This window comes from Camarhynchus parvulus, chromosome 2 (genome assembly GCF_901933205.1).
Source record: "Camarhynchus parvulus chromosome 2, STF_HiC, whole genome shotgun sequence".
Lineage (NCBI taxonomy): Eukaryota > Metazoa > Chordata > Aves > Passeriformes > Thraupidae > Camarhynchus > Camarhynchus parvulus.
In genome coordinates, this window is record NC_044572.1 from 4,092,752 (window position 1) to 4,118,748 (window position 25,997).

The window sequence follows — 25,997 nt, forward strand, 5'->3', positions numbered from 1 at the left end:
CCCTGTGCATCTTTTTTTTGTAGCAGATTCATTCTCTTTGTCGTGCTACTGCTGTGCATAAATGGTCAGACAAAAGGGTTGTTTATGGATGCAGATATTTCAAGTTGCATGTACCAGTAGCTAAGAGGTGACACAAATGAGGAACAGATTGCTAAGGGTATAAAGTGCTGGGTGGTCTCAGCTCCACTGATGTGAAACAGGAGACTGATTTCAAGGCTCCCTGCTCACCCTCTGGACTCTCCACCTTGTGCAGATATCCCTGGTACATCAGGCCAAGCATTTAGAAGCTGATCTCTTGCCTGCTGTCACTGTGAAATACGCAGGGAGTTATTACCATGCCAGAGAAACCTGGTCCTGTATCAGGAAATCCTCTGGGATGAACATGGGAGCTGGGAGAGTGTTCATTTTTCTCCTGTCTCTGTGTTGTTCCCTAAATATCCACTGCTGGAGAATGGAAGATGTAGTAGGTAGACCCTCAGGCAGAACCAAAAGGGCTGCCCTGGTATTTTTGAACAAGCCTGGGGTTTTTTTTTAATTTATTGAGTTTAAAGGCAGCCTAAGGCCTGCTCAGCTGTAGATGCCTACTTTGCAATATCCAGAGTTACAGGAAATTAATCATTCCCCTAAGAACCTGCTCTTTCTTTGAAAGTATCCCTGAGGTAATTCCACAGCAGGTGGGAGACTATTACTCACTGCCTCCTGTGTAAATAAAGGGGAAAGAGTTAATATCAGAAGTGAGATGTATTTGCAATTTTGCTGTTAATCTGTTCAAGGAGAGTGCTGGTGAGTTCATCCCTGTGGACGTGGGTGTGAAATCTTTAAATGAAACCTCAGTGTGGAGCCATACCTCAGTGGGCATCAGCTCTTTGAAATTTGTAGCAGCTAAACACAAGATTTCTGACTGAGATGGGGAGCTTCTTATCTGAGAAATTCATTGTGAGTTATTAAATATATCTGTACCTATGTATATGTATATATAAATGTACACATATAAGTATGTATCAATATCTGATTATTTTAGAAATCAAAACTATCATCATGCTGAAACTGTCCTTCCAGTAACCACTGGGTAAACTCAGTTCTAGGATTTAGGAGTATGATCAGCATTTTTTGCTGTCTTCTCTCCAGAAAAATGTATCTATTCTCTTGCTCAAGTTAATTTAAAACTTTGCACAGATCTCCATTTTCTTCACGGATAAATAAACTCAATTTACACATTTATTTATGCAGGATGCTCACCAATTTTTTTCCCCTGTTATTCCTAGAGGTTTTAAAAGTCTTTATTTTCAGAGGAGGGAAATGCTATTTCAATGCCACTGTTGCCACCTAAAGTGCTTGTCACTTCTGCTTGGGTGAGTGCCCAGTTCACTCAGATGTGGCTGCTGTTCTCTCACATTGTTTTGATGGATTACTGGTCTTCTTTTATTTAATTTCTTATGAAACCTTCTAAGATCCAAATGTAAAAATCTTATTAGCAGAAAAATACAGGTTTCTTTAGGCTGCTGTAAAATAGCTTGTTATGCTACAAATCTCTGATGTAAGTAATACAGAAATTCACCCACTAGATCTACTTTTTAAAAGAGGAATTATTTTTTACACGATGACAGTGAATATTAATGTAGCCATCCATAATATTAAATTCTGGGCCGTTATTTCCCCTACCTGGAGGATAAAATTTTATGACCATTTTCGACAGGGAGACAGAGAGCTCAGGGGAAGCAGTTGAAACATGCACAGTAAAAATTGTTATGTCTTCTATTTTTCTGTTAAAATCATCAGAATTTTATCAACATCCACAAGACAATGAAATAAACATGTCTGTTTGATGGGGGAAAACACACAGTAAAGGAAAAATCTATGCAGCATTACATGGTATCTGTAACCTTGTTTTTCTGCAGTCCCATAGTCCACTGATGGAACAAGCAAAGAATACTTGATTTTTGATCTGCATTGCAGATTTCAGAGCACTTTGTCACTCTTTATCTCATTCCAGGAGGCCTGACTGTGGTGTATTATGTGAAGTCCACAATTCTGCAGCTACTTCTTCCTTCCAGTGTTGCAATAAACAGAAATACTTTGTTCTGGTTAACTTTGTGTAGATTAAAACTTGAAAAACTCATAGCAAAAGCAGAATCCGGGAAAGGTGAGGGGTGGATATTTTTACCTCTGTTCTGTGTATGGTGAAAGATGAAAAATGAAATTATTTGCCAAGAATTCAAAGGAAGCCACCAGAGGAGTATCAGAACTTGAGGCATCCTCGCTCTGCAGGCTGCCTGCAGTACTTGGTTGGGCCTGAACCCAGAGCAATTAAAAGCAAGCAGCTGACATTTTTGCATTGCAAAAGTTTTAAATATTCCGTGGTAGCCTGGCAAGCCCACACACAGCCTGAGAGCTTTCTAACTGATTGGTGCAACTGCTCTTGCTTTTAGCTGAGTCTCTCAAGTGTTGATGTCTTCATTTGATCTTCCTCAGAGGTGAAGCTCGTCGTTACAATCCGTGCTGAAGGAATGGATTCCGTTTGAATTTTTGTGGCTGTTGGGAAGTTCCAGGGAACAGAAGTAATGACTCTGGAGAAGGGAGTGAGGTGTTCACAGTGAATAATGCAGTGACTGCTAAAAGCTCAAGTAAAGGCAGTGGAGATAACTTGTCCAGTTTGAAATTCCTCTCTCTGCACCACTCTCTTCCTATATGAAATGTGCCCCTTAACATATTTTGATGTGGAGAAAATAGGATATAAATGTTATGACACTGACAGTAGTTGGTGTGTTTTGTGCTGCAGAAACACCTTTATGCCCTACAAAAGATGATATTTAAAAGGTTTTATGGAGCATGGGGAAGGTGATCAGCATTAGAAAAACATCTGTCCTCTTTATCTGTGCCATAGATACAGCTGGTTATTGATATGGAAATGTTAATGGGGGATGCTGTGGGTGTGTTTATAGGGTAAATATATTTGCTAAATTAATTAATAGGCAAGGTGGGCAAGGCTGTCATGGGAGAAGATAAGGATGTGGGCAAGGCAAAATCCTTACCTGATCACATCCAGCCTTTGTGTGATCTGAGCAGTAGCTGGAAAGTCTCAAACACGGGATCAAACCCGACAAGGAAATTGAAACACAGTGCAAGTGAGTTAAAGCAAGCTCTTGAGTCGCTTTGGTCCTGGCAGACTTCACTGAATATTGCAGAATATTCTGGCACAAAGCCTAGGAGGGGTCAGCTGTGGGATTTACCTCAAAGAGAATTTGCCCATACACCTCAGCACAGGCAGTTACAGGGTTTAAGGTGTGACAGAAGTGCTGCTAACCTTGTTACCATGACAGCCTTTGGTCTATCCAGCACTTCTCTTCCTGCAATCTCTCAGGCTGTCCATGAATAAGCAGCAGAAGTGCTGCATTCCAAAACTCTTTTTTTTAATTTCTCCTCATGTCAGTGCTGTCTGAGTCAGTGTTTGCCTTCACCTTCCCTACCCTGTTCCTGAGACAGTAAAGATTCAGTGCTCATTTGGGAATTTCTGTGGCTGGGGAGGGGCTGAGCAGCTGGGGCACAGCTGAGTGTGAGTCTCTCCCCTCTTCTCCAGACTTTCCCTGTACTCTCTTCCCTCTTCCTTCCGGCTCCTTCCCAAATTCCTGAGATGTAAGACATCCATCTCTCACTCCATCTTCCTCTTTGGACCCTCAGGTCCTGCTCTACATCTTGGTGCAGATTTTTAGGTGTCCCCACCAGTCCTTATTCACCTTACAGAGCCTGCTGGGCTGTTGGGAAGATGGGGGTGGTGGAGATGAGGTGGAGCAGGACCCAGAGCTGGACTTTGCTCTGAAAATCAGGGTATCTGGGACTTCTTAGGGTTTTCTTCTCCTGCTGCCATTTCTGCACAAGCTCAGTGGTCTAAGACTGAATGGAGAAGCAGCTGCCATGGGATATTCCAAGAAAAAATTTCTTTCAGTTCCCCTGATGTACTGAGGGATTCCCAAGGAGAAAATACAATTACAGCCAGAGTGTTTGCTGTTCCTTTCTGGTTAGGAATTTCCAGCACGATGGCAATGATAATATAAAATTTCCCATAGGTAAAAACAAACTTTAAAACATCTGCTTAAAAGCTTAATACTTCTGGTAGCTAGTCATTGCCTAAGTGAGAGTAAACTGAATTTTACCATTAGGAAACTCCAAATCATGCAGATTTAGGAATGTGTTTCATTTTCAACAATTACTGCTGCTAGAGATTAAAAAAAATATTGATTTCTGTAACTGTAAATATTTTCCTTTAACAAGGGAAAATATTTTACAAGCTTGGAAAATTCATTTATTTAAAAAAAATCATATTGAATCCATAAAGGAAAAAATGTCCTTAAAATCTATTTCTTCCCATTATATCTAATCAGAAAATTATTAGAAAATGATTAGAAAGTTAGAGGCTTTTCTGAGTAGATGCAGAGATTTCCACACTTTAAAATAATGAAGATAAAACTCACTCTCCACTGTGGATGCCTAAAATTAGGAGAGAATAATTCTGCCCCTCATTTTTATCCTCCTATTCTCTGCTTACATTCATTTTAGTGCAATTAAGGTACCATCAACATTTTGCAGCCCTTGGCTTGCATTTTTTTGCGGTTTCTCCAATAAGCTGAATAGTAAATATCCAAGGAAATTGTTGTTCTGAACAACAGGGGTTCAATTAGGGAAAGCAGCAAGTTCATTTTGAAGAATGATCCTAGAATTATTGGAGTCATTGGTGTGGAAAAGACCTTTACAATGCTCAAGTCTGGCTATAAACCCAGCACTGCCAAGCCCAGCACTCAACAGTGTCCCCAAGTGCCACATGTACACAGTGACTCCACCCTTCCCTGAGCCTGGCTCAATGCTTGCAGCCCTTCTGGTGAGGATTTTTTTTTTCCTAATATCCAATCTAAACCTCCCCTGGTGCAGCTGGAGGCCATTTCCTCTTGTCCTATCACTTGCTGCTTGGTATATAACATTTATTTTCCATTGCTGTGGGCTTCTGCTTCCACAATTTGCGTGCCACTGAGGACCAGTTTTGGTGATTCATAATGAAGGAATCTACTTTAATGCTGAAATAACAGCATTTTTTGTGTCATCAGCACACTTTGGTGTAGATTATGCATGTTCGGAAGTGGAAAAGAAGGGGCTGTTCAGACTTTTGGCTCCTTAGAACTGGAGTGGTTGTTAAAGTGCAGGCAGAATGATTTGAAAACTTTTCAAAAAACCTTTTTGTCAGTAGCAAGAGGGACAATTTGAGTCAGGTGGTAAAGCCAAGGAGGGCTGGTTGTGTTGCTGCAGCTGGGAGAGGAGGACACATCATGTCCAAAGGCAAGGGAACAAGGATTAAAAAGATGCAGAGTCTGTTTCTAGCCTGTTCATGCTTCAACCTCAATATTTTGTCCTCCTGGAGAGGGCCAGGTCACCCAAGTGTCTGCCTGCCTCTGAACCAGCCACTGTCTTTGCTGATTTACAGTCAGTGTACAGAAAGAGGCATCTCCAGAGGGATGGCTCCTGCTAGGAGCAAATCACAGGATAAAATAAATTGATTCATGAAGGCATTTGTATTCCTTGCTGGAAGGTTACCAGCTCTTCTTGGAAAACTTCATTTTCTATACCTGGTTCTTTGCAAATCCATGTAAACTCTGCATTCATAGATTCCCAGCTGCTTTCTATTTTAATAGTTTTTCCTTTGTTTTTACTGTTTCAGCCCATTAATGAAAGCTTTTAGGAGACCAATGAGTTCTCATTTTCTGGGGCACTTCTAATCTCAGAGATGGAAACTCCAAATCTGTCTCATGGTTATAAATCATACTTTTATTGTTAGGATTCATTTTCTCATTAGGATAGGATCTAGAAGCTAAACCAGATCAGCATGTCTCTTGGGATAAACACTGCAGATCTCAACATAATCAGAATGGAGGAGAATTTTATCCTTTAAACAGTAAGAGTTTATAGTTGCTTGTTTGCCTCCTTCCTTCCCTTTGTATTTATTCTGGAAAGGATGTGCTTCAATGAGATTTTTCTTCTCTTAACTGCTGCTCTTAAAATTGCATCAGTCCCAAACTGATGGGCTGTATTAAAAGTACAAGTGTAAATGCTGAAAAATTAAAATCTCTTTGTTATGCAAATGGGAGATACTCAGCAGAAAATCCCCCAAATCAGCACTTTGCAGTAGCTGGGTATTTTTTGAGTGCTTTGCTGGAATGTGGCAATGTTGAGTTCTTGATCCTGAGCAGTTCAACTCCTGCTGGGTCCAGAAAATGGGGCAAAATGGGTTGGTTTAGTGCTGTAGCTTAGCTGGTTGTTTGTTACAGCCTCCCCCATGCTTCAACACTCACTATGGATTTGTGAAGTCAGCATGTGCAGTTACAGGATACAGCTCATTATTTCTAATTATTTCTTCACTTCCCTCTTAGTTGGTGCTATTTGTTGGTAAAAAGAAATTGTAGAGTCATAGAATGGTTTGGGTTGGAAGGGATCTTAAAGACAATTTAGTTCTGGGCAGGGACAATTTCCACTGTCCCAGGTTGCTCCAAGCCCTGTCCAACCTGGCTTTGGACACTTGCAGGGATCCAGGGGCAGCCACAGCTGCTCTGGGCACCCTGTGCCAGGTTCCCACCCTCAAAGGAAGAATTTTTTTTCCCAATATTCAATCTAAAGCTCCTCTCTGGCAGTGGGAAGCCATTCCCCCTTGTTCTGCCTCTCCAGCCCTTGTACAGAGTCTCTCTCCATCTTTCTTGTTCAGGCATTTGAAGGCCACAGCTGGGTCACCCCAAAGCTTCTCCTCTCCAGGCTGCACAAACACAATTCTCCCAGCCTTTCCTCCCAGCAGAGCTGCTCCATCCCTCTGATCACCCTGGTGCCTCCTCTGCTCTCACTCCAACAGCTCCTTGTCCTTCCTGTGCTGGGGACCCCAGGCTGGACACAGGACATCCAGGTTAGGAACAGGATTCCTGCACAGCCAAAATAAAATCATCACAGAAAATTGTACAACAAACAAAAGCCAAAGCAAGGCCTCAGTGGAGGCATTCAACTCCGCTCAAAGTGAGGCTGTTTTTACAGGAAAGATCTTCCAGACCTGATTTCAGATGGAATTCCTGTCCCTCAGCCTGGACATCTATAGCACAGACATGTCCCAGGGAGCAGGCCAGCCCAGGTTGTTTTGTTTTTATTGCTAATTGAGAAAGAGACACTTTTAGAAGACAATTTATCTGATCCAATTTAAGTGTCTCCTTTAGGGTGACAGAAATCATCCCAGAGAATCCACTGACTTCACAGAGTGGATCCCTCTTGACTTGTAAGGGAACCTGGAAACTTCTCTGCCCTGACAGCTCCTCTGCAGACCATAAACTGAGACAAATGATCCCAGCCACATCAGCTGCAGCTCACAGGAGTGCTGGCATGAGCAGTGCCCATCCATCAATTTTTTATGGACTGCTTAGTTTATATTTTCTGCGGGTTTTGCCTCCAGCAAAGACTTTTAGGGAACACAATCCATAAAAAACAGTATAATTCTGCTGAAGAGGGGTGGTGTTTTCTTCTAAAAAACATAAATTGCTTATTCTTCTATAAGAAGTTTCTTATAAGGAGATGATGCTGTTTTTGTTTGGTTTTTTTTTAATCTGAAGAGGGTAAATTGGGCTGTTCTTTTTTTCTCCATAAAACAATTTTAAATCCATGGCTTTCTTGGTGTGGGGGAACACTCAGCTATTGATTTCTGTGGAGAGTGGAATTTTAATGTAAAACCCACAGAACTGTGTTGGAGAAATGACTTTTGCTCATAATCATAGAATGGATTGCAGGGGACTTTAAAGTTCATTTAGTTCCAATGCCATAACAATAAGGATAGTAATGGTAATAATAAGAATATTAATATTAATAACAATATTATATAATAATAAGGCATATAAATAAATCAAAATAAGTAAAATACAAAATAGAGGTGGAGAAAGCTTTATAAAGTTTAATATACATAATGTAGACAACCACAGTTAAGTCAGACACCTCAGACTTCACTTCTAGGAAATTGCAAGTGTTGGAACAGGTCTCCAACAGGTCCAACCTGGCCTTTGAACACTTATCAACAGCTGAAATTTAAGGATCCAACCCATTTACTTCATTTGGGAAGCTGCAGATTAAAAAAAATCTAGGAAACGGATGTAAATTCCTGCTCAAAATCTTACACCTTTGTTCTTCTGTCTACATTTTCTGTCACCTGGCAAGCTAAAAATCCAGTACAATTCAGACTAAATAATTAAGGTGTAATTTAAATGACCCCTAGGATGTTTCAGCCCAACTCTAGCTAATTTTATATTCAAAGACAGAATCAAAGGCCAAGAAAATCCATTTGTCCGTTATCACTGGCATTTTTTTCTATCTGTGTTAGACTGTCTCAAAGGATTTGGGATAAAATGACCACAGCCAAGGCTCTTTATTCAAAGCTACTTCTAATTCATGGAAAATAAAGTATTTTCTGCCATGCCTGATGGGCTGGCTGGCTTGTGTCTCACTTAGAATTAAAAATATTCAAGCTAACTCAGAGAAGTCATACCAGGATAATGTTAAAATCCAAATCCCTCCCTGGCTGGTGGGGAAAAAATTGATTTTGATTCAGGATATACCCAAGAGTTTGGGTGATCAATGAGTGACAGAGATGTAGAGCAAAGTTCATCCCAAATTATTATTCCGGGGTGATCAAAGCTACCTATCTTTTATTCTGGTACTCAATATGGCTTTAAAAAAAGATAGAAAAAAATGTTCTGTTTCCACAAAACAATTTAGGTTTGACTAACTCAGCCGTTCTGATCCAAAAGAAGCAGGGGAAAAAGAAACAATCAGAAATTTTCACTTGGCAATGGTCTGATGTTTGATGATTGATGCATCAAGAGCAAAATGAACCAGCCTGGGAAATTGGTATTGGGGTGGGAAATAAGTTAGAAATGAGCTGGCAGAAGGCTGAAATCACACTTAGCTGGAAAAGGAATTGAGTTTTGATTTCCGAGTGAAGCGATGCAGCGTGGGGAGGAATGGGTGATGAAGGCAAGCACTGCTGGCCACCTTAAACCCATCATCTCTTATGCAGCTCATAAACCTGGGTGGAAAAGGAAGTTTTCTCTTCAGGGAAATTCATCTCTTACTGTAACAACACTTTTTGCTGCCAAAGCAGGACAGTAAAATGCATCTTTTTCCACGCGCGGATCTCTGGATGAACCAGCGAATTCTTCCTATTTTGATGGCTTTTTGATAGATTTTGATTTTGCATTCGGGTAACTCCAAGCAGGATTTTTTTTTTGCAGTGTTTCTGTCCTCAATCAGACGTTTCCCTTGCAGTAATGAAGAATTAGGAGAGCCCTCCAGTGGCCGAGGGAAAGGGATGAGCTCTGGCAGAGAGCCAGACCAGCCTGGAAACCAGGGGCAGAAATGTCTGCAGCATATTTCAGAGCTAGGAACTTCTGTTAGGGATGGCTTATGCCCCACTTGCATCAGTCCTTTGATCCAGAGGAATCCCACAGCACCTGAGAAACTCTGTGAGTGAAATAATATGTGGGTGTTCCTTCATTATTTCAGTCTAAAAAAGGGCTATTGGCGTAAAGGGGATAAACTTTAGGGATAAACTCATATCTTTTATACTTAATAACTTTATTAAGTAAGGAATTGAAAATGAAAAGAAATTGGTGCTCACAAAGGTAATTCTTAGTATTCAGAATGCAATAACTGCCAAAAAAAATCTCTTCAAAAGAAAATTAATAATTATTATTCCTTCATTTTGTAGTCCCCAAAGGTAAAGCTGTGATGAGCAGGTCCTTGTTGCCTGAAACATTGCTGTAAGTGATGAGTCTGATGATCTTATTAACTGGGAAAGGGAAGAAATGCTGAAAAATAATTTTTTCCAGTCATCAATCACAGATTTTGACATCTGCTTATGGTAACTGGCAGTTAGCAACATCATGGATGGGCACTCTGGGGGGTGGTGGGACATTTGGAAGGTTAACAAGGAGATTTGATGAGTTCAGAAGAGAAGCACCACTTGCTTAGCAATGAGATGTTGTTATCTTGCCTTTGCAATTGAGTGTGAGAGCATGTGAGTGACAAAATGTTTAATCAGAATGTTCCATGTTTTCCCCAAACTCATTCTTTAATATTCATTGGGGTGAGACGTGCAGTTTTCCAGATAAAAACCACATTAACACATCCTGGGGAAAGAAACCCAGCTGTGCCGTCAAGCAGATTGGGAGTGCCACACTTCCCAGGATTAATTTGTTGCTGCACCTGTTATTAAAATCTCTATCCCACTGTCAGCTACTTGATGACATTTACCCATGTTTTACATCTATGCTGAAATAAATCTGTTTCAATGTTGGTGTTTATTTCAGTTTTCAGGGTTTTTTTTTATTTCAGTTTTGCTTTGAATTCTTGTGAATTGATCCATGGCTTTTGTAAAAATCCACTATAATCAATGCTGATGGAACCAGTTACAGATTGAGAGCTGCATATCCAATGTCTTGATAAGAACAGAAAAAACTTGGATTTTGAGGCTTTAAACTGTTTTCCAAGGTTTATACTTATTGTGAAAGTTCCTAACCATAAAATGGGCACAGACAATTTACAGGTGGCTCAAAATGTATGATTTAAAATAACAGGATTCTATAAGTTTTATACAAGATCATTAAAATTCAAATGAAAACATAGCATTTTAACAAATATGTGTGCATTTCAAAGCAGCAGGAAGTCCTAGCTTTCAATGTCTGTCTGACATGTAAGTAAAACTCCAAAACCCATCTCAGATGTGTGATGTGTTGGCAGGTGACAGCTCTTTCCAAAGTACAAACATATCTTGGGGTGAATAACATCCTTCTAAGTAGAATATCTAAGAGTTGTAAATTTGAAGAAGATATTTGTCTCCAAATTAAATGAATCATCATTCTCTGAAAGTGTCCATTTCCCTGGAGACTGTTAGAGAACCTGATTTAGTCTAGACACCCAAATTTTAGGTGGCTGGAATTAGGTGAGATGAATCCTTCTGCCTCTATGAACCTCTCAAATACCCTAAACCATGCAAGCCCTGAAGTACCCTGAGCTGCAGAATCAGAAATACTGGCCTTGGTGGTGAAAACATCAAGGGGTAGTGAGCCAAGCTCGGGAGGAGATCTGGAGAGGGATCTTTTATCCCAGGAGGTATCCAAAATTATGTGAGGTCACTGATTCCAGACACAGGCACAAGCTATTGCAGCAGAATTAATGTTCTGACATCCTCCTTGTTCTTCTGGGGCTGCAAACGTGTGCAGCAGCAGTTTAAAAATCACAGATCAGGCAATTATTACATTCCTTTTCCTCAGTTATCATGGCCATAATAATATTACGATAATCCATTTTCATGCCTAATCATTCCAGCTAAGGGCTGGTGTGACTGGATCCTCCTCACTGTCTGGTGAAAATGATGTGTTTGAGAGCCACTGTCTCTATTCTCAAAGTCAGTATTCTGCTCATGATTCCTGCCACTTCATTTCCAGGCTTTTTCTCTGGTGTTTGCTGAGTGGTGGCTGGCAGAGAGATGCAAATCTATTACACAGTGTTTGTGTTGTATTGATTTCCTCTGGTAAATAATTCCATTAAATCTAAGACATGGAATCTCTGAACATGATGCTGCTGGCATTGTGATAGCTCTGTCCTAACAGGACATTTTTCTTCTCATATTTATTCCTGATGTGTTTAATTTCAAATAGTTTTGTTTGCTATCCCATGAAATGATATGCCCAAAGTTATGGGATTACAGCTGCCAAAACCTCCAGGGAGATGAGGTGGATGAGTGTGGAAAGGCTCAGCAAACAATTTGATCTTTGTTCAGGGCATCTGGAATGGGATTAATCTGATTAATACAGGCATTTACATCAATCCAAGCTGGTTCCTCTTATAGACAGCAAAGATCTACTCAGGGTAATGGTTAGAGCTGAGGACAGAATCAATCTCATCAGGTGACTCTCATTGCAAAAGTTCTTATTTTTTTCTATTGATTGCACACCTCAGTTAACTGGAATCTCTGGAAACATTTGCACTGGGGACACCATAAGAGGTGTGTGCAAAATTTGTTTCCTCTCTGTGTTGTAAACATAACAGTTCAGCCAAGGGGAGAATATTGTCAGGACAACTTTAGGTGCTCTACAAGGCTTGTGCTACTCTGTGTTTTAGGAGGTTTCCCACTTTTATGAATGATTTAAATTAACTCAAGGAATAAAAACCTGCAGTATAGAGTAAAGCCAATGTGATAATAGTGAAAGCCTCCCTGTGACATGCTGCTGATGGGATTCTTCCCTTTCATGACAGGTCCAGGTTTTATCCAGTCTGATATCTCCAGATGTCCCAGAACAGTTGAGATGCCTGAGGACAAAATGTTTGCCCTGTGGTGCTGCTTCAGAAGGGATGGGTCTTCCCAAGGTCCTCAGTTTCTCTGCCAGCTTCATGTGGCTGTTCCAGACGTGCTGGAGTACCTCAGATTTTGCAGGTCACACACTTCTGGGCAGTGGAATCAGAATCTAGATCTTTCTTGCCTATAAATGGCAGCTTTGATAACTCATGGAAAGCAGATGGTCAGAGCAATCTTGAGAGCTGGCAACTCTGCAGTGATTCAATCTGTTACAAGTCCCCGATTTTCAACTTCGTTTGGGCCCAAAGGAGTACAGAAGTCACTAGCCCAGGGTCCCAAAGCCAGAATGATGGTGCTCCTCAAAGAAAACCCAAGCAAATATGAGTTGGATGGTTTAAAACTGGGAGTCACGACATTGTAGCTACCATGTGTCCTGGGCCATGAAGCAGGGCCCAGACCCCAAAGGGTTAATTCTCTTACTTCTTCTGTTAAAGCTGCTTAGGAAGCCCTGTTGATTACATCATGGCAATTTGGAGCAAGCTGGTTTTGTTGGTTTGTCTTGGTTTGAAAAGACAGGTGTCTGCTAAGGGAGGCAGGATCTTCTCTTGAAATGAAAAATATAAACCCCCTCCCTTTGAACTATTATAATTTTTGAAATTAAAAGGCTCTCAGGCAAAGAGATGGGAATAGGAATAACAGTTCTTTTATTAGAAAAAATAAAAATGCAGTAATACAGAACACCACTGCCAGAGTCAGACCCTGCCCTGTCCCCCTGTGTGTCAGGGGGTGGCACAGCCCCATCCCATGGGGGCTCAGCCCTCCTGCAGTGCCAGCTGTGCTGCTGCTGGAGCAGGGATCCTGCACAAGGGGGGAGTTTTCCTCTGCAGCTCCAGGGCTGCTGCAGATGGGCCTGGGCTCCCTCTGGCAATGCAGGGCAGCAGAAAGCTGCTCCTCTGGCAATGCAGTGGGCAAAGGCTGCTGTGCTGCTCCAGGCTCAGATTGGATCCAGGCAGGAATGCTTGGCTCCTCCCCTGGGCGCAGCATCTCCCCATGGGATGCTGGAATTGGATCAGCCCTGCAGGGACACTCAGTGGCCATGGACAGCAGAGATCTCCTGGAGGGAGGATTGGCTGTGGGAGAGATAAAGAAAACTGCCCAAGGAACAGGAGAGAACTGCCCCACCTCTGACAGGTGGCAATTGAATACACACCCCCTGCCACATCTTGCATTTCCAACCTATGACATGGTAGCATCTGATTTGGGTTATTTTTAGAGCTGGGATACTGAGCAGCATGACCACATGTTGTTATTTGTCTCTCTTTGTGCTTTCTGAGCTACCTGCTGTTTCAAAATCAGGCACTGTGCAGTGCCTGTGAGTTTCCAGAGGAAATGAGGGATTGACTTCTGGACATTTTGGTGTCTTTTGTTTCTGTACATCCTCCCAGTTTATGCTGCATGGGAAGACTTCTCAGATCTTCCCAGCATGCACTGAAAGGCAGCACAAAGCAGAGTGGGAGGCAGGGAGGGAAAAAGTTTGGCATATCCTGAATTAAGCCCCAAGGAATTTTGTGGCTGATGTGTGCTGAGGAGGAGAACAGGACAAGACCCCTGAATCTTTGCATTCTTTCTGGCTGTGGTCCCATTGTACATAACAGAGTAGGACTAATGACACACATCCTCATGGTCATAATTCGTTCAGATGGAACTTAACCCTCTTTATTTTTGCTGTCTTTTGTGCTTATGCTGTAAACAGAGCACCAGGCCATTGCCCGGCATAGATAAATATATCAGATGGGTTCCTTTGTGTTTTTGTGTGTCTGTGAAGCGCTGACTCTGAATTTGACCCTGTATAAATTCAGAGTTATTCTGGAATGCTGCTGTGCTCTTATGCAGTAAATGATGTTCTGTACATTCGTCTAAAGCAGCTCACTTCAAGAAAAATAGCTCTGGCAGTTCATTAGTGTGTCAAGGTTGGTTCTTTTGTGTGTTTTGTGTTCTTGTAATCTTCCTGCAGTGTCTCATCGTTTGTCTCATGTAACACAATTCACTCACACAGGTTTTATAGCTGTAGAGAATGACAAGTGTATTAATGTGCCAAAAGAAATATATTGATATTGTATTGAAATGGCTACAAGCCATTTATTATTTACACCGTTGGATCTTTTTATACCCCCAGTAAATATTTTCTAGCATCAATGGAGCTGCAAAGATTCATCACCACAGACCTGCATTTATTAATTTTATCTTTGCTCAGTGGAGTCATACTTCATTTCTAGCAATAAAGAATGTCTCCTGTTTCTAACAAATGAGTCTATCAGCTGAAACAAAGATCTCTATGTATCTATGTCTAATCTTCCTCTCCACATACAACAATTTTCAACTCTGAACTTTCAGTGTAGGTCTCAAGTAGATGCAGAAAGGACCAGATTTTCATTAAAAGTGTAGCTCTCAATTTGAGAAGGGGTTTTCTTTAGCACTCTACTCCTGCAGCAGAGTGGAATTCATTGTGAGGAGCCAGGGTGTGGTGTGGCAGAGAAGTCAGCCATATGTGACATATCCATGGCAGTTCTGGAGCTGTCTGTGGAGATCTTTAAGCTGTCCTCAATCTCTTGCTGTTTTAATTACCTTGCTCCCTCTGGTCTGAACATGCTCCCACTCTGAAAATTGCATTTACACACCAGGAATGGGAAGATAGATATTCTACCAGCTCATGGCCATGTTGTCACTGCATTTGAGATGTGCAGTGAGAGCAGTTTTACAGTGCAGCTTGAGAAGGAGGGCCTTGAGTTTTGTGGCCCAGAAGCCACTTTGGTAAATTTGTACCTTCCTCAAAGTTCTGCATTCCTTACCAAGCTGAAAAGTCCCAGTAACTTGAAAGTTTGATGCTGGAAGGTCATTGCAATAACACAGGATAACTGGGGGACACTTTTTAGAGAGGAAAAGGAGATGAGAAAAAAAAAATACTGTGCCATTTGAAACCCTCCAGCCTCACATTTAGAAGTGACAGCTCCATGAGTGAGTTAACAGAGCAGTTTATACATGAGATGAAGAGTCTGGATGTGGATATACACACCTGGGTCAGGGGAAGAGAGCTGAAAAACCAACACTGGGATTGTGACTCGGTGTGATACTTCCACACTGGTGAGGTAAAATTCCTGAAAGCCAAATGGCACTGAGGTACAGAGGACATTGGTGTCACCAGGTGGACAGATGATGTGCATTTCCTGCCCTGAGCCTTGTTACAAAGCAGAGCACGGGGTGACTGCTGTGCCTGGAGAGCAGGAGCTCTTCACATTGACAGACAGAACACGAGTGATGAAACTGTCACTGTGGTGGGAGGCTGAAAACAGAGGCTTTTCTTTCTCTGAAGAGGGGAAATGAGGAGAAAACTTGTGTTCTGGGTTTTTTTCTATTTGTTTTTTTGGGCTTTTTTTTCCCCCTCCTCTCAGTTATCATCCTGGGTCTTGAAATACACCAAGGAATTTCTTGGTTTTATGTAGATTGAGGAGAAGTCAGCTGGTTCTGGAGCTCCTTCCACCCTCTCCAAACACTTCCAGTGACTGCCTGAGCCTGCATAGAGCTGAGTTTGGATATTCCTGGATAATCACAGCTCATCCTTGCTGCTCACTGTTAGTGGGGCAAACAAAAAGCTGTGCTCTGGCTTATTCCATCAGCTGTGGCTTGGAGTGGGTTGGAGATGAAGAAAGCAGCTGTGCAGCAGTGGTGGGAGGGCTGACATACAGAGGTTTCCACTGCCATTTATGAGCAGAGCTTGTTCCCTTCCCAGAAGAACTGCAGGTGACCTTTTAACAAGTCCTCTTTAAAGGGTCTTCCCGAGCTCAGGTTTATTTGTCTGTCCTGTTCTCTTCCAGAGCCTTGCACATGCACCCAAACCAGCCAGTGAATAGCAGCACGCAGCAATGAGCCCACTTGGAAGCTGGCAAAGTTTTTCTGCCTGCCAAGAACCAAATCCCAGCTTTCTTGGGATGCTGAGGAATTTCTAAGGCAGGTCTCTGCTGCCTGGCAAGGTCTGATTTGTGTCACGAGCACCATGGCATCGGCAGGGAAGCAGAAGTGTCAGCAGCTGCAGGATTTCTGTCAATCTTTCATGTCATTGAATTTGCTTCTTGCATAAAGAACAAGATTTTCACATCAAATGAGTCCAACTGACAGAATCAGGATTTCACTAGGTCCAGTCAGAGGGAAGCTTTGGTGAACTGGTTAGTTGTACCCAGGGATAGCTGCAAAAGTAGTTTTTTCATCAAGAGGTTACAGTAGAACTGGGATTATTAAAGAATGGTGCTGGTTTGTGGGCTGAGGAACAATAAATTATTTTCTTCATTTGGACTTAATCCTCAACATTCATCCCCTCTATATTTATTTTTGCAGTGTTTTTTTTATTATTATTAAATATATGGAACACAACAGGACTGTACAATACATAATGCTTCTAAGATTTTCTAACATTTGAACTGAAAAGATGAAAATCAGTTTAGATTGAAGATTTTCTAGCTCTTGTCACTTAAATAAAGAAATCATTCTCCTGATCCTGAAAAAATATTTAGTTTAATTCAGGGCTATTGTTTCAGGTGCTAACCACTATAAAGAACAGAATTGAAATGAAATCCAGCTTAGTGTTTGACTCTGTAATATTTGAACCATTTAAAAAATCTTCGAGAGTTTATTCTGGAAGACACAGAGCAGAAATAGGAACATGAAACATTTACCAAATTTAAAAGTAGTTACTTTTTTTTAAACTGTCATTCTTTTTTTGTAATTTATTGAGTGATGCATTCCTCAAAAAATTCAGGAAACTCCAGTGCCCAAAGCCTCCGAGCAGGATTTTGATTCCAGTGTGCTGAACAAACAGCATGAAAAAATAGAAAGGGCAGACAGTAGGTGAGAAATGAAGACTTTTGGCCAGGCTGTGTGATTTTTCTCCTGCAGAGAGGCAGCAGAAGCAGGAAAAAAATAATCTTACAACATCCTGGACCAGTGTCCTGCTGACTGCTCAGTCCTGCCTGTGTGGGAGCAGCCACTGGGCTCAGTGGTACCACTGGGCACATTCAGGTGCTGTCCTGTGAGAAGGTCTCAAAGCCACCCCTGAGGACAAAAAGGAATTTTATGAGCTCAACTGAACTGTCAGGAAGGAGAAAGTGAGGGTTTAGAGCACCCTTTATCCCTCACTCTTGGAAACTCAAGAAAAAGAGTTTTCTCCTCAAAGCACTGTTCAAAGCCAGCCGGTGGGTTGGTCGTGGTCATGTTACATGACTGATGCTAAAAAAATTTTCTCACCTGCTTTTCGGGGTTAGAGGTGCATGGCACAAAGAGATCTGTTGGTGTTGAGAAAGGGTAATTTGTTGCAATTGAGATTTCTCCAGGAGGGCTGCAGTTTTGGGAACATTCACTTGGGAAGGAGATCAAGGCTCCAGAGAGAGAAGCAGAGAGAACAGTGTCTAGAGAGTTACTACACTTGTTATTCTCATGGGGTTTTACATATTTCAAATAAAAACTACTTATCCCAAAACCACAGTGGCACTCCTCCCCTCTCTGCCACTGCAGTCTGAAAATGTTAAAAAATCTCCAGATTCCCAGATGGCAAAATAACATCCTGGCTAGTTCTCTCCTCAGTGCATGTTGTTAATTTATTTGTTGTTCTAACCCAGTTATTTTTTCTTTTTCCTCTCTCTGGATGCCACAATTCTTTTTGTCCTTCAAAAGTGAAGAATAAAGCCCTTCAGTCTTAAATATGAATAAAAGGAAAGTCCAGGCCTTTGCAGGGTGGGTGATAAATGTTATAGGAAGTCCTGTACCACTGCTTTGAGCTCAGTGTAAGCACCTTGTCCAATCTAAAGCTGAGAACAGACTGTAAATATTTCATTTTTTTGTCTTTGCCTTCTTTTTCTGCATTTCTCTCTGCCACTTCCATATCTGCTGATCTTGGTCTGCTCCCTTACAAGTCAGTTTTTTTGTTTGCTTCCCGAAATCCTTCTGAATCTGTAATCATAAATGATCCTCAGCAATACCATTTTTTTTAGGGATTTCCTCATAGCCTGCTATAGCAAGTCAGAAAGTCTGGTCAGGTCTGAGCTGCTCTCCAGCATGTCCCAGAGTGCAGCCCTTCACCCAGTTCCCACTCTGCTGTTTTGATTTCCCAAATACTACCAGCCTTTTGGGCAGCTCCTTCGCATCTTCTCCACCCTCCTGTTCACCAGACCCTTCTCCTCCCGTCCCACACTGACCTCAGTTTGTCAAGCCCTTTGCTCTTCCCTCTCTCCCCACACCAGGATTTTCTGGTTTAGAGGCTCCTCCTCTTGCTCCTGGTCAGTGTGGGTGCTCATCCTTTCTGAAAACCTTGCTCTCCCCCACCACTGGAAAATCAGAGAGGCATTTCTTCTCATCCTCTTCCCCTGAATGATCCATCCTTTGCTTCAGAGCCCTCTGTGCCTGCCCTGCTCTGCTGTCCAGCCCATCCCATCCATGTGAGGGGCTGAAAGATGTGTTCCCTTGGTGCCTACATCCTACTGTGCCTCTTCTGCGGGTCATTATTCCAGATTTCTTTACTCCAGACCAGGCTGGATGGGATTGAAGCAACCTGGTCTATTGGAAAGTATCGTAATGAGATGACCTTTAACATCTCTTGAAACCCCAACCTTCTGTGATTCTATAATCACTCCAGATCCCTTTATCTCAACACCTCTCTTCTGTCAGATCATCTCCTTCATCCCTGCTTTTATTATTTCTCTTCTTTCTCAAGGCCTGCACAGCAGCTCCTGGACCGGGTCCCTCCTTCCCCCCCTGCCACAGCATCCCTGCTCATCCTCGGTTCCACCAGCAAAGGCAGGAATTGCTTCTCTCCACACAAAACCCGAGGAGTTCTGCTCCTCTGATGGCTTTTCCTGTTCTCCCTGGCTTTAATTTACAGCGAGTTTTTTTGGTGGTTTTTTTTTTGGTGCAAAAGCTCTCATCCCTGGAGCTGACAATAAAACTGTGCCTCAGTGTGTCAGAGGGAGGGAGGGAGAGGCAGAAAGGAGAGAGGGAGGGAGGGGGATGCAGCAGCACAGCGCTCTGGCACGGTGAGGCGGCATCTGCGAGCCCAGGGACGCCGAGGAGAGCGGAGCCCCTCTCTCCGGGCTCAGCCCGATGCCATTGGCTCCCGAGCCGCTGGATTTAAAGGGAAGAGCAGCTCGGAGGGCTGAGCTGCACAGGCAGACGCAGCCTCAGCCAAGTTGTCAGCACGCTGCGAGCAGGAGAGGCTCGAACGCACCAGACTGCGGGGTGCCCGCGCCTTGATGCTCCTGTGGCTCCAGAAAGGAGGGGGAAAAAAAAGAAGAGAGGACCAAAAAAAGCAACCAGAAAGGGGTGAAGGAGCCTGATCCAGTCCAGCAGTCCCAGAGGGAATAATGGATGTGACCATCTCTCAGTTCATCTTAGAAGAATTTGATGTGAACTGCAGCCTCCTGGATCGTTTACACGAGACTTTTTTAGAGAGTTCCTCTCTCCCTTTCCTGGGCTTTGATGGTAGGAATTGTTACCTGGTGCAGAGCTCGGGAAAAGCTTTAGAAGTGCTGAGATTGGGTTTGTTTTGTGATGCAAAGTGTGTGGCTTTTGTGCTTTCTGAACCGCTTCTTTTTTGCCTTTCTGTCCCGTTTTTTCCTCACCCCAGGTCCGTACTGCAATGCCACCACGGACCAGATCGGGACCTGCTGGCCCAGAACCTCCGCGGGGGAACTCGTGGAGAGACCCTGCCCCGAGTTCTTCAATGGGATCAAGTACAACACCACCAGTAAGTACAAACTCCTTTCTTCTCCCGCAGATCTCGTGTTCAGAAGGCGCCTGGGGACACCCAAAATCTATTTCCATTAAAGAAAAAAAAAAAAAAAAAAAAAAAAAGTTTGCTTGGGAATCAACATTTCCTCCACATTCCAGCCTGTATATTCAAAATTTTTGCCTGGAATGATGCAGATTTCTCAGAAGCGCAGACTTGTGGACACTGTTTCCTCTTTGCTGGAGCACATTTAGGGAGATCCAGGCAGAAAATATCCTCTGCAGTCTGGGGAGGGTTTGTTGTGCTTTGTGTGTTTGTGCATGTGTAGCTGCCTACAGCTCAGTGTGTTTGTAGCACTGCTTCACCCACCTGGATAATTAGACAACCTTTGGCTCATGGAATACTTCATCCTACCACCTAAACTGTGTTTTCAAAGGACAGACAGTGCCTTTTCCAGGCTGGCTGTGTGAGCAGGGGTTCAGACCCTGCTGGGAGTTGGATGTATCAGACAGAAAGAAGGCTGAGGGCTGCAATCTGTTTTAGCAACTTTCATCAGGGACTGGCTGCTGAGGCTGGAGCTGCATCAGCTCTGCACGGGAGACAGGAGAGGAAATTAGGAGGCAAATGATATTCAAAGCAAGGGAGCATGGGGGCTCCTTAGAAATCTCCTGGATGCTTTATTCTTTGAGGTAAACAATCATGATGACTCACTACAAATTTATTATTCAGGCTATGGGACCCAGGCACTCATTTCCTTTTGCTTATCTGTCAGTACCCTTTGGACCTTTTATTAAGAGTTTTTAAACATATTAATTCCAAATATGTGCACCCACTGGTTTGTCACTCACTTTTTCAGTGTGCTTTTGGTAGGGATAATTTCATTCCATGTAGGGATCATTTCATTCCACGTCTCACTCTGAACTTTTGCTCGGGTGTTGGTGATCTCACTTGCAGGTAGTGTTAATTTTGTGGGGCCAGCATCTCGTAAAAGAGTGACTCTGACATTTTAGATCTTATTTGTCAATACCCTTTGGACCTTTCATTAAGAATTTTTAAACATATTAATTCCAAATATGTGCACCCACTTGTTTGTCACTCATTTTTTCAGTGTGGTTTTGACTGTTGAGATAATTTCATTCCATGTTTCGCTCTGAACTTTTGCTCGGGTGTTGGTGATCTCACTTGCAGGTAGTGTTGATTTTGTGGGGCTAGCATCCTGTAAGAGTGACCCTGACGTTTTAGATGTTGTTTTTAAACTTCTAGAAAGTGAATTCATTCCTTCCCCAGCTCTAGGTATCATGGTCAGGTAACTGGCCAGAAGTTTGCTGTTTGGCTCTGTGAAACAAAGTCCCCTGCCGGGTTTGTTGTCAGGGACAGGTTAGAGCAGAGTAAAAGGTTGCCTCAGAGAACTGCAAAATCGTCCTAAAGCCCTCTAATCTCAAACCTGGGTCTTTGCAATAAAACAAGAGGGAAGCTGGAGTGGGCTGGGTGATGCTGGCTTTGATTACAGCACGTACTTCACTGCTTGGACAAGTCTCAGTTGAGACCAGAAGAAAATTTCTGAGAATTAAGGGCAGTGCAGAACACAGTGGAAAGAATTTAAATATTTTTCCTGTATATGAAAGAAAAAAAAAATGTTGACTACCCCAGTTTGGTTTTTATAAACTCTGTTGATGCTTTCACTAGTTCATCAATGACCTGATGTAAAGTTCTTCCCTGCTCTTCTCCTTCTCAGTGGTGGCTGATGCTTGTATTGCAGTGCTAGTAAGTGTTCTTAAATTCTTTGCTCTTAAAACAATTGCATGTTAATTAAAATAAATACTAACGGAAATATGTTACTGAAATGCTGAAGCATTATTTTCTGAGGAAATGGATATTTTTCTCCTTTCAACATAAAATGTGAGTAGCTACCTCCAGTTGATCTTAGACACTTCCATGTGTGTGGTTCCTCCAAGATGTAGTGCAGACAACACAGAGGAAAGGATTATATCAAAATTCGGTCAAATTTTGGAATCAGTAGCTCCTTGGGAAATAGCAGTTAAGTGATTAAAGCTTGGAAAAGCAGTAGGACAGCAGGTTAAGGTTCCAATACACAGGTGCAATCTCTTTTGGCATTTGAAAAAAAAATAAAATTCTGCATGCAGAACACGTCCAGAATTTGGGAAGACCAAATACCAACACATTCTGACCACTTGCATGATTTCACCAAGTTGGTTTGTGGGCTGCCTCATTTGTGATGAGGCTGATTGTGCTGAAAACCTCAGCTGTGTTCCCCATGCAGATGATAAAATGAGCACAGACAACTGATTAAAGAATGGGAAATGGATCTTGCAAATCTCAGAGGTGAATAATACAGCTCAAAATGAGGGTCTGATAGGAGATGGCTTGAATCAACATAAGATTTCTGCCTAGGACATGTAGTTTTGTCCTATTTTGTTTTGCATTTTGATGAAGCAGAGGGAGAAATGATGGTTTGTTATATTATACTGATTTTTTTTTTTTTTTTGGAGAGCAAAATCAGACCAATTTAGAAAAATCACCTTGCATTGCCTTTCTTCTACTGAGAGCTTATCCAGCTCTAGGTTGTAACTCAGCATTTATTATACTGTCAGGTATCCCATGTTCATGAGCTGCCACCTTTTAGGAACTACAGGTATATTTATGGCATTTATTTTGTACATCTGTGAGTATATTTTGTATATCTGTGAGTATATTTTGTATATCTGTCAGCATATTCCTCATTTGAAAGCCTGTAAAAATTTCGGATCAGTTTCAGTGATTTCTTTTTCAGTTTTAGAAATCAGGCTCTCAAAGATTCCAATTTCCCACCAATTTCCTAAAAGCAGCTCATCAGCTGCAGGGAATGAGCCCGGCAGCATTCCCTGTCAAGGAAAGCTTTTGAATTGCAGACACTGACAAATGCAGGCTGGGAAGTGCCCAAACTGTGTGGAAAGCTTTTGGAAAACTCAAGAGAAGCACAAGACAATGATCCATGGCCAGGTTTTGGTACTCATGGGGCTGTTTCTGCCCCTCACTGTTGTCTCTGTGCATGTAGGGGATGGAATTCAAGACAAAAACTCACAGGTAGGTTCCTGCACAGATCAGCTCGTCAGAGGCTTTGGCTGCACCTCCCCTGCTTTGTGTCCATCCTGTCACCTCTCAGGCTTTGCTGTTCACTCTTAGACAGGGAATGCTATCAAACCCTGCCAATGCCAGCAAATGCAATGAAAAATCATTTTAAAAACTCCTTAAGAAACAGAACTTGTGCTTAAAAAACTCCCCTCCTGTTTTGCCACACTAGAATAAACTGTTTGTGTAAAATATTTCCATCCTAACTGCAAGAAATTCCCGTGGTGATTCTGTGCCTGGGTCTGTGTTTCTCTGTGTCTCCTGGGAGCTGCTGAGTGACTCAGATAAGTTTCAGCTGCATTCGTAAAACAAAGTCTGTCAGCCTGTGAGGATTTTTTATCCCTGACATTTTGTTATTTTGGTGATGTGTTGGGGTTTTTTTCCTCCCCGTTTATTTGGGAAATAAAGCCATGTTGACAGATCGCACTCTGGTTACCCTGCAGTGTGAATATGGGCAAAATGCTCTTTGACCAAGGATCTGAAAATTATGCCATCCACTTACAACTTTGCAATTTTTATGTATTATTCTCAAAGGGGAAAAAATTAAAAGAAACAGGGAAAAAAAAAAGTCTGTGTTGGTGCAGTGTGTGACTGTGCACTTGTCTCTGCTCAGGTTCTATATTTAGTGGAAAATGACAATATCATTGCTGCCCTCTAGGTGTGTTTGTGCTTTGACAGTGTGAAGCTTTTAGTCTTGTTTTAGGAAACAGATTAATTCACTTATTAGGATATCCTGAAGCTTCATTAATTCAGCAAATGGCCCGTAATGAGTCTGGTTTTGCTGCTTGCTAAAAAGCAGCTGTTCAAGCACATACTTGGAGCGTGTTACAGGCTAAAGTATGCCTCCATTGACACTTCCCCTACAGATTTCCCTGTGTAAAGGGAAAAAAACCAGGGTTAAATGTTAAAAGTGTTGACTTTTGTGGCCTCAACTGAACTGAGTTTGTCTCAAACACCTGGTGTGGCAGGGGGGGTGTTCTGTGGTGACACCCATCCACCATGGGCTGCTCACTTTGCTCTGGGCTGCAGGTATTCAGAAGATTTCTCAGGTTAAAACCCAGAAAGCTAGGTATTTCCAAGTGGTATCAACAGCTAATTTAAGTATTGAAGCTCTAATACAAGTCAGAGCTCTAACTGACAGAAGGAATGAAGCCTGGGGAGTTACTGAGCTCAGCCTAAATGAGCAGCTGAGCTGAGCTGAGCAGCCCCTGCAGAAGTGACAGTGCTGTCAGATATGCCATGGGGTATTTTAGTGCTGTTTCAGCCTTGTTGTAGGTTTGTGTTTCATCTCCCAGGCCACACAGGTGTTGCAGATGCTCAGTGACAAATGATCCAATGCATTTGTTCAGGCAGCTGAATTCATCCCTGGCCGTGTGTTGTGCTGAAGTGATCCCACACCTGGGGGTTGAGATCAAACTGCTTTTGTGATCCACAGCAACAAAAGGTCTCTGTAGCTGCAGCTCCCTGCCTGCAAATCCCTGCCTGCAGTTTAGGGAAGCTCTTTGACTGAAGCAGCCACTTCTCAGGAGTGTTGTGGATATCACACAAAGCATCCTCCTCACCTTCTCCGGGGACTGTGCAGCTGAGAACAGGCACATAACCACTGCTAACCCTGCCCTGATGGTTCCTCCTTGTTCTGAGGGGTGTGCACCACCTTTTCCTTGGCCCTACAACCAGCTGCCTGCTGAGAAAGCTTTGGAGAGGGTTGGTGACTGAGCAAATGCTGTTCACATGGATGGGCATGGGGCAAGGAGCTCCTGGCGCAGGGATCACACCTGTACCTGCCAGCAGGGCTTGCTCCACGCTGAGAGAAGAATTCCTGCAGTTCATGGTTGAACACAACTCATCTTGAACACAAAGGAATAATATTTTGTGTGCTGAGGGAAGGGGAGAAAAGTGAATTAATAGCTCTTCTGGTATGCATTTCCCCTCTTTGGAAAGGGTTTAAAGGGATGAGTCAATTTTTGAAAGAGCTAATTTTTGTAGGTTAGAACCCTGTTCTTTTATGGAGATCTAACCTTTGCTCCTTTTCCTTCTGATTAATTATTGCTCAGAGTTCTGGAGATGTGGCTCCAGCCTGCATATAGAACATGAGCCTTGCTAGGAAATCAAGTCTCAGAGTCTTGTTCATATTTTGTGGGCAAGCCCTGTCCTGATAATTACAGAAATGTGCACTTTTAGAAGTGGCTGGCCTAGAGGCTCAATTAACATTTTCATTTATGTTTTATCTCATGTATTTTAGTGTCTTGACCACTTCTGTTGATCACATTCACATGACTTACTTGTTCCCCAGAGGTTTTTCTGGCTTGATTTCTAAAGGCTGTGTTTTTGAAAGCAAAGTCCTGCTGTAAATGACAGAAAGCCCTGAAGTTCTGATGGCTTTTCATCATTATTGGAGAGAAATAAAATGTCCATCATGGGCATGCATGTGTGTTTCCACATTCAAAAAAAATTACTATGAAACCCTAAAACTACTCTCACCTCATCTGTCTTCTGTAACCTTGTTAGATGTCCAGAAGGCTTTTATCCCACTGTTTAATGACAGAGGATTTGGGATGAAAATAAATGTTTTGTGGCCAATTTTAGTTATGGAATCACTAGAAAAAGACTCTTTTTTTTTTGTTAAAATGTATGCAGCCTTGCAGTAGCCATGTATCAGGATTCCTAGGGGGTAAAACACAGTGTTGTCAGCTAGGAAGTCAAGAATATATGAAAGTTAAAGGAAGGAGACTGATGAGAAAT

At 42.4% G+C, this 25,997-nt stretch overlaps 1 protein-coding gene across 3 annotated transcripts in view; it reads left to right on the forward strand.

Annotated features, from left to right (window-relative positions):
- The window catches only part of CRHR2 (corticotropin releasing hormone receptor 2), a 152,810-nt gene that overhangs the window by 23,725 nt on the left and 103,088 nt on the right, over positions 1-25,997 (forward strand). Inside the window, exons 1-2 of one of the 3 annotated variants that reach the window (XM_030971051.1) lie at positions 19,578-19,879; positions 20,025-20,144. The exons of 1 other annotated variant lie outside the window; for it this stretch is intronic. In XM_030971051.1, the coding sequence (XP_030826911.1) occupies positions 19,762-19,879; positions 20,025-20,144 (238 nt within the window). In that variant the 5' untranslated portion in view covers positions 19,578-19,761. Of the gene's footprint in view, positions 1-19,577; positions 19,880-20,024; positions 20,145-25,997 lie in introns of those variants that run through there. One more of the 3 variants, XM_030971050.1, reaches the window with a different exon arrangement.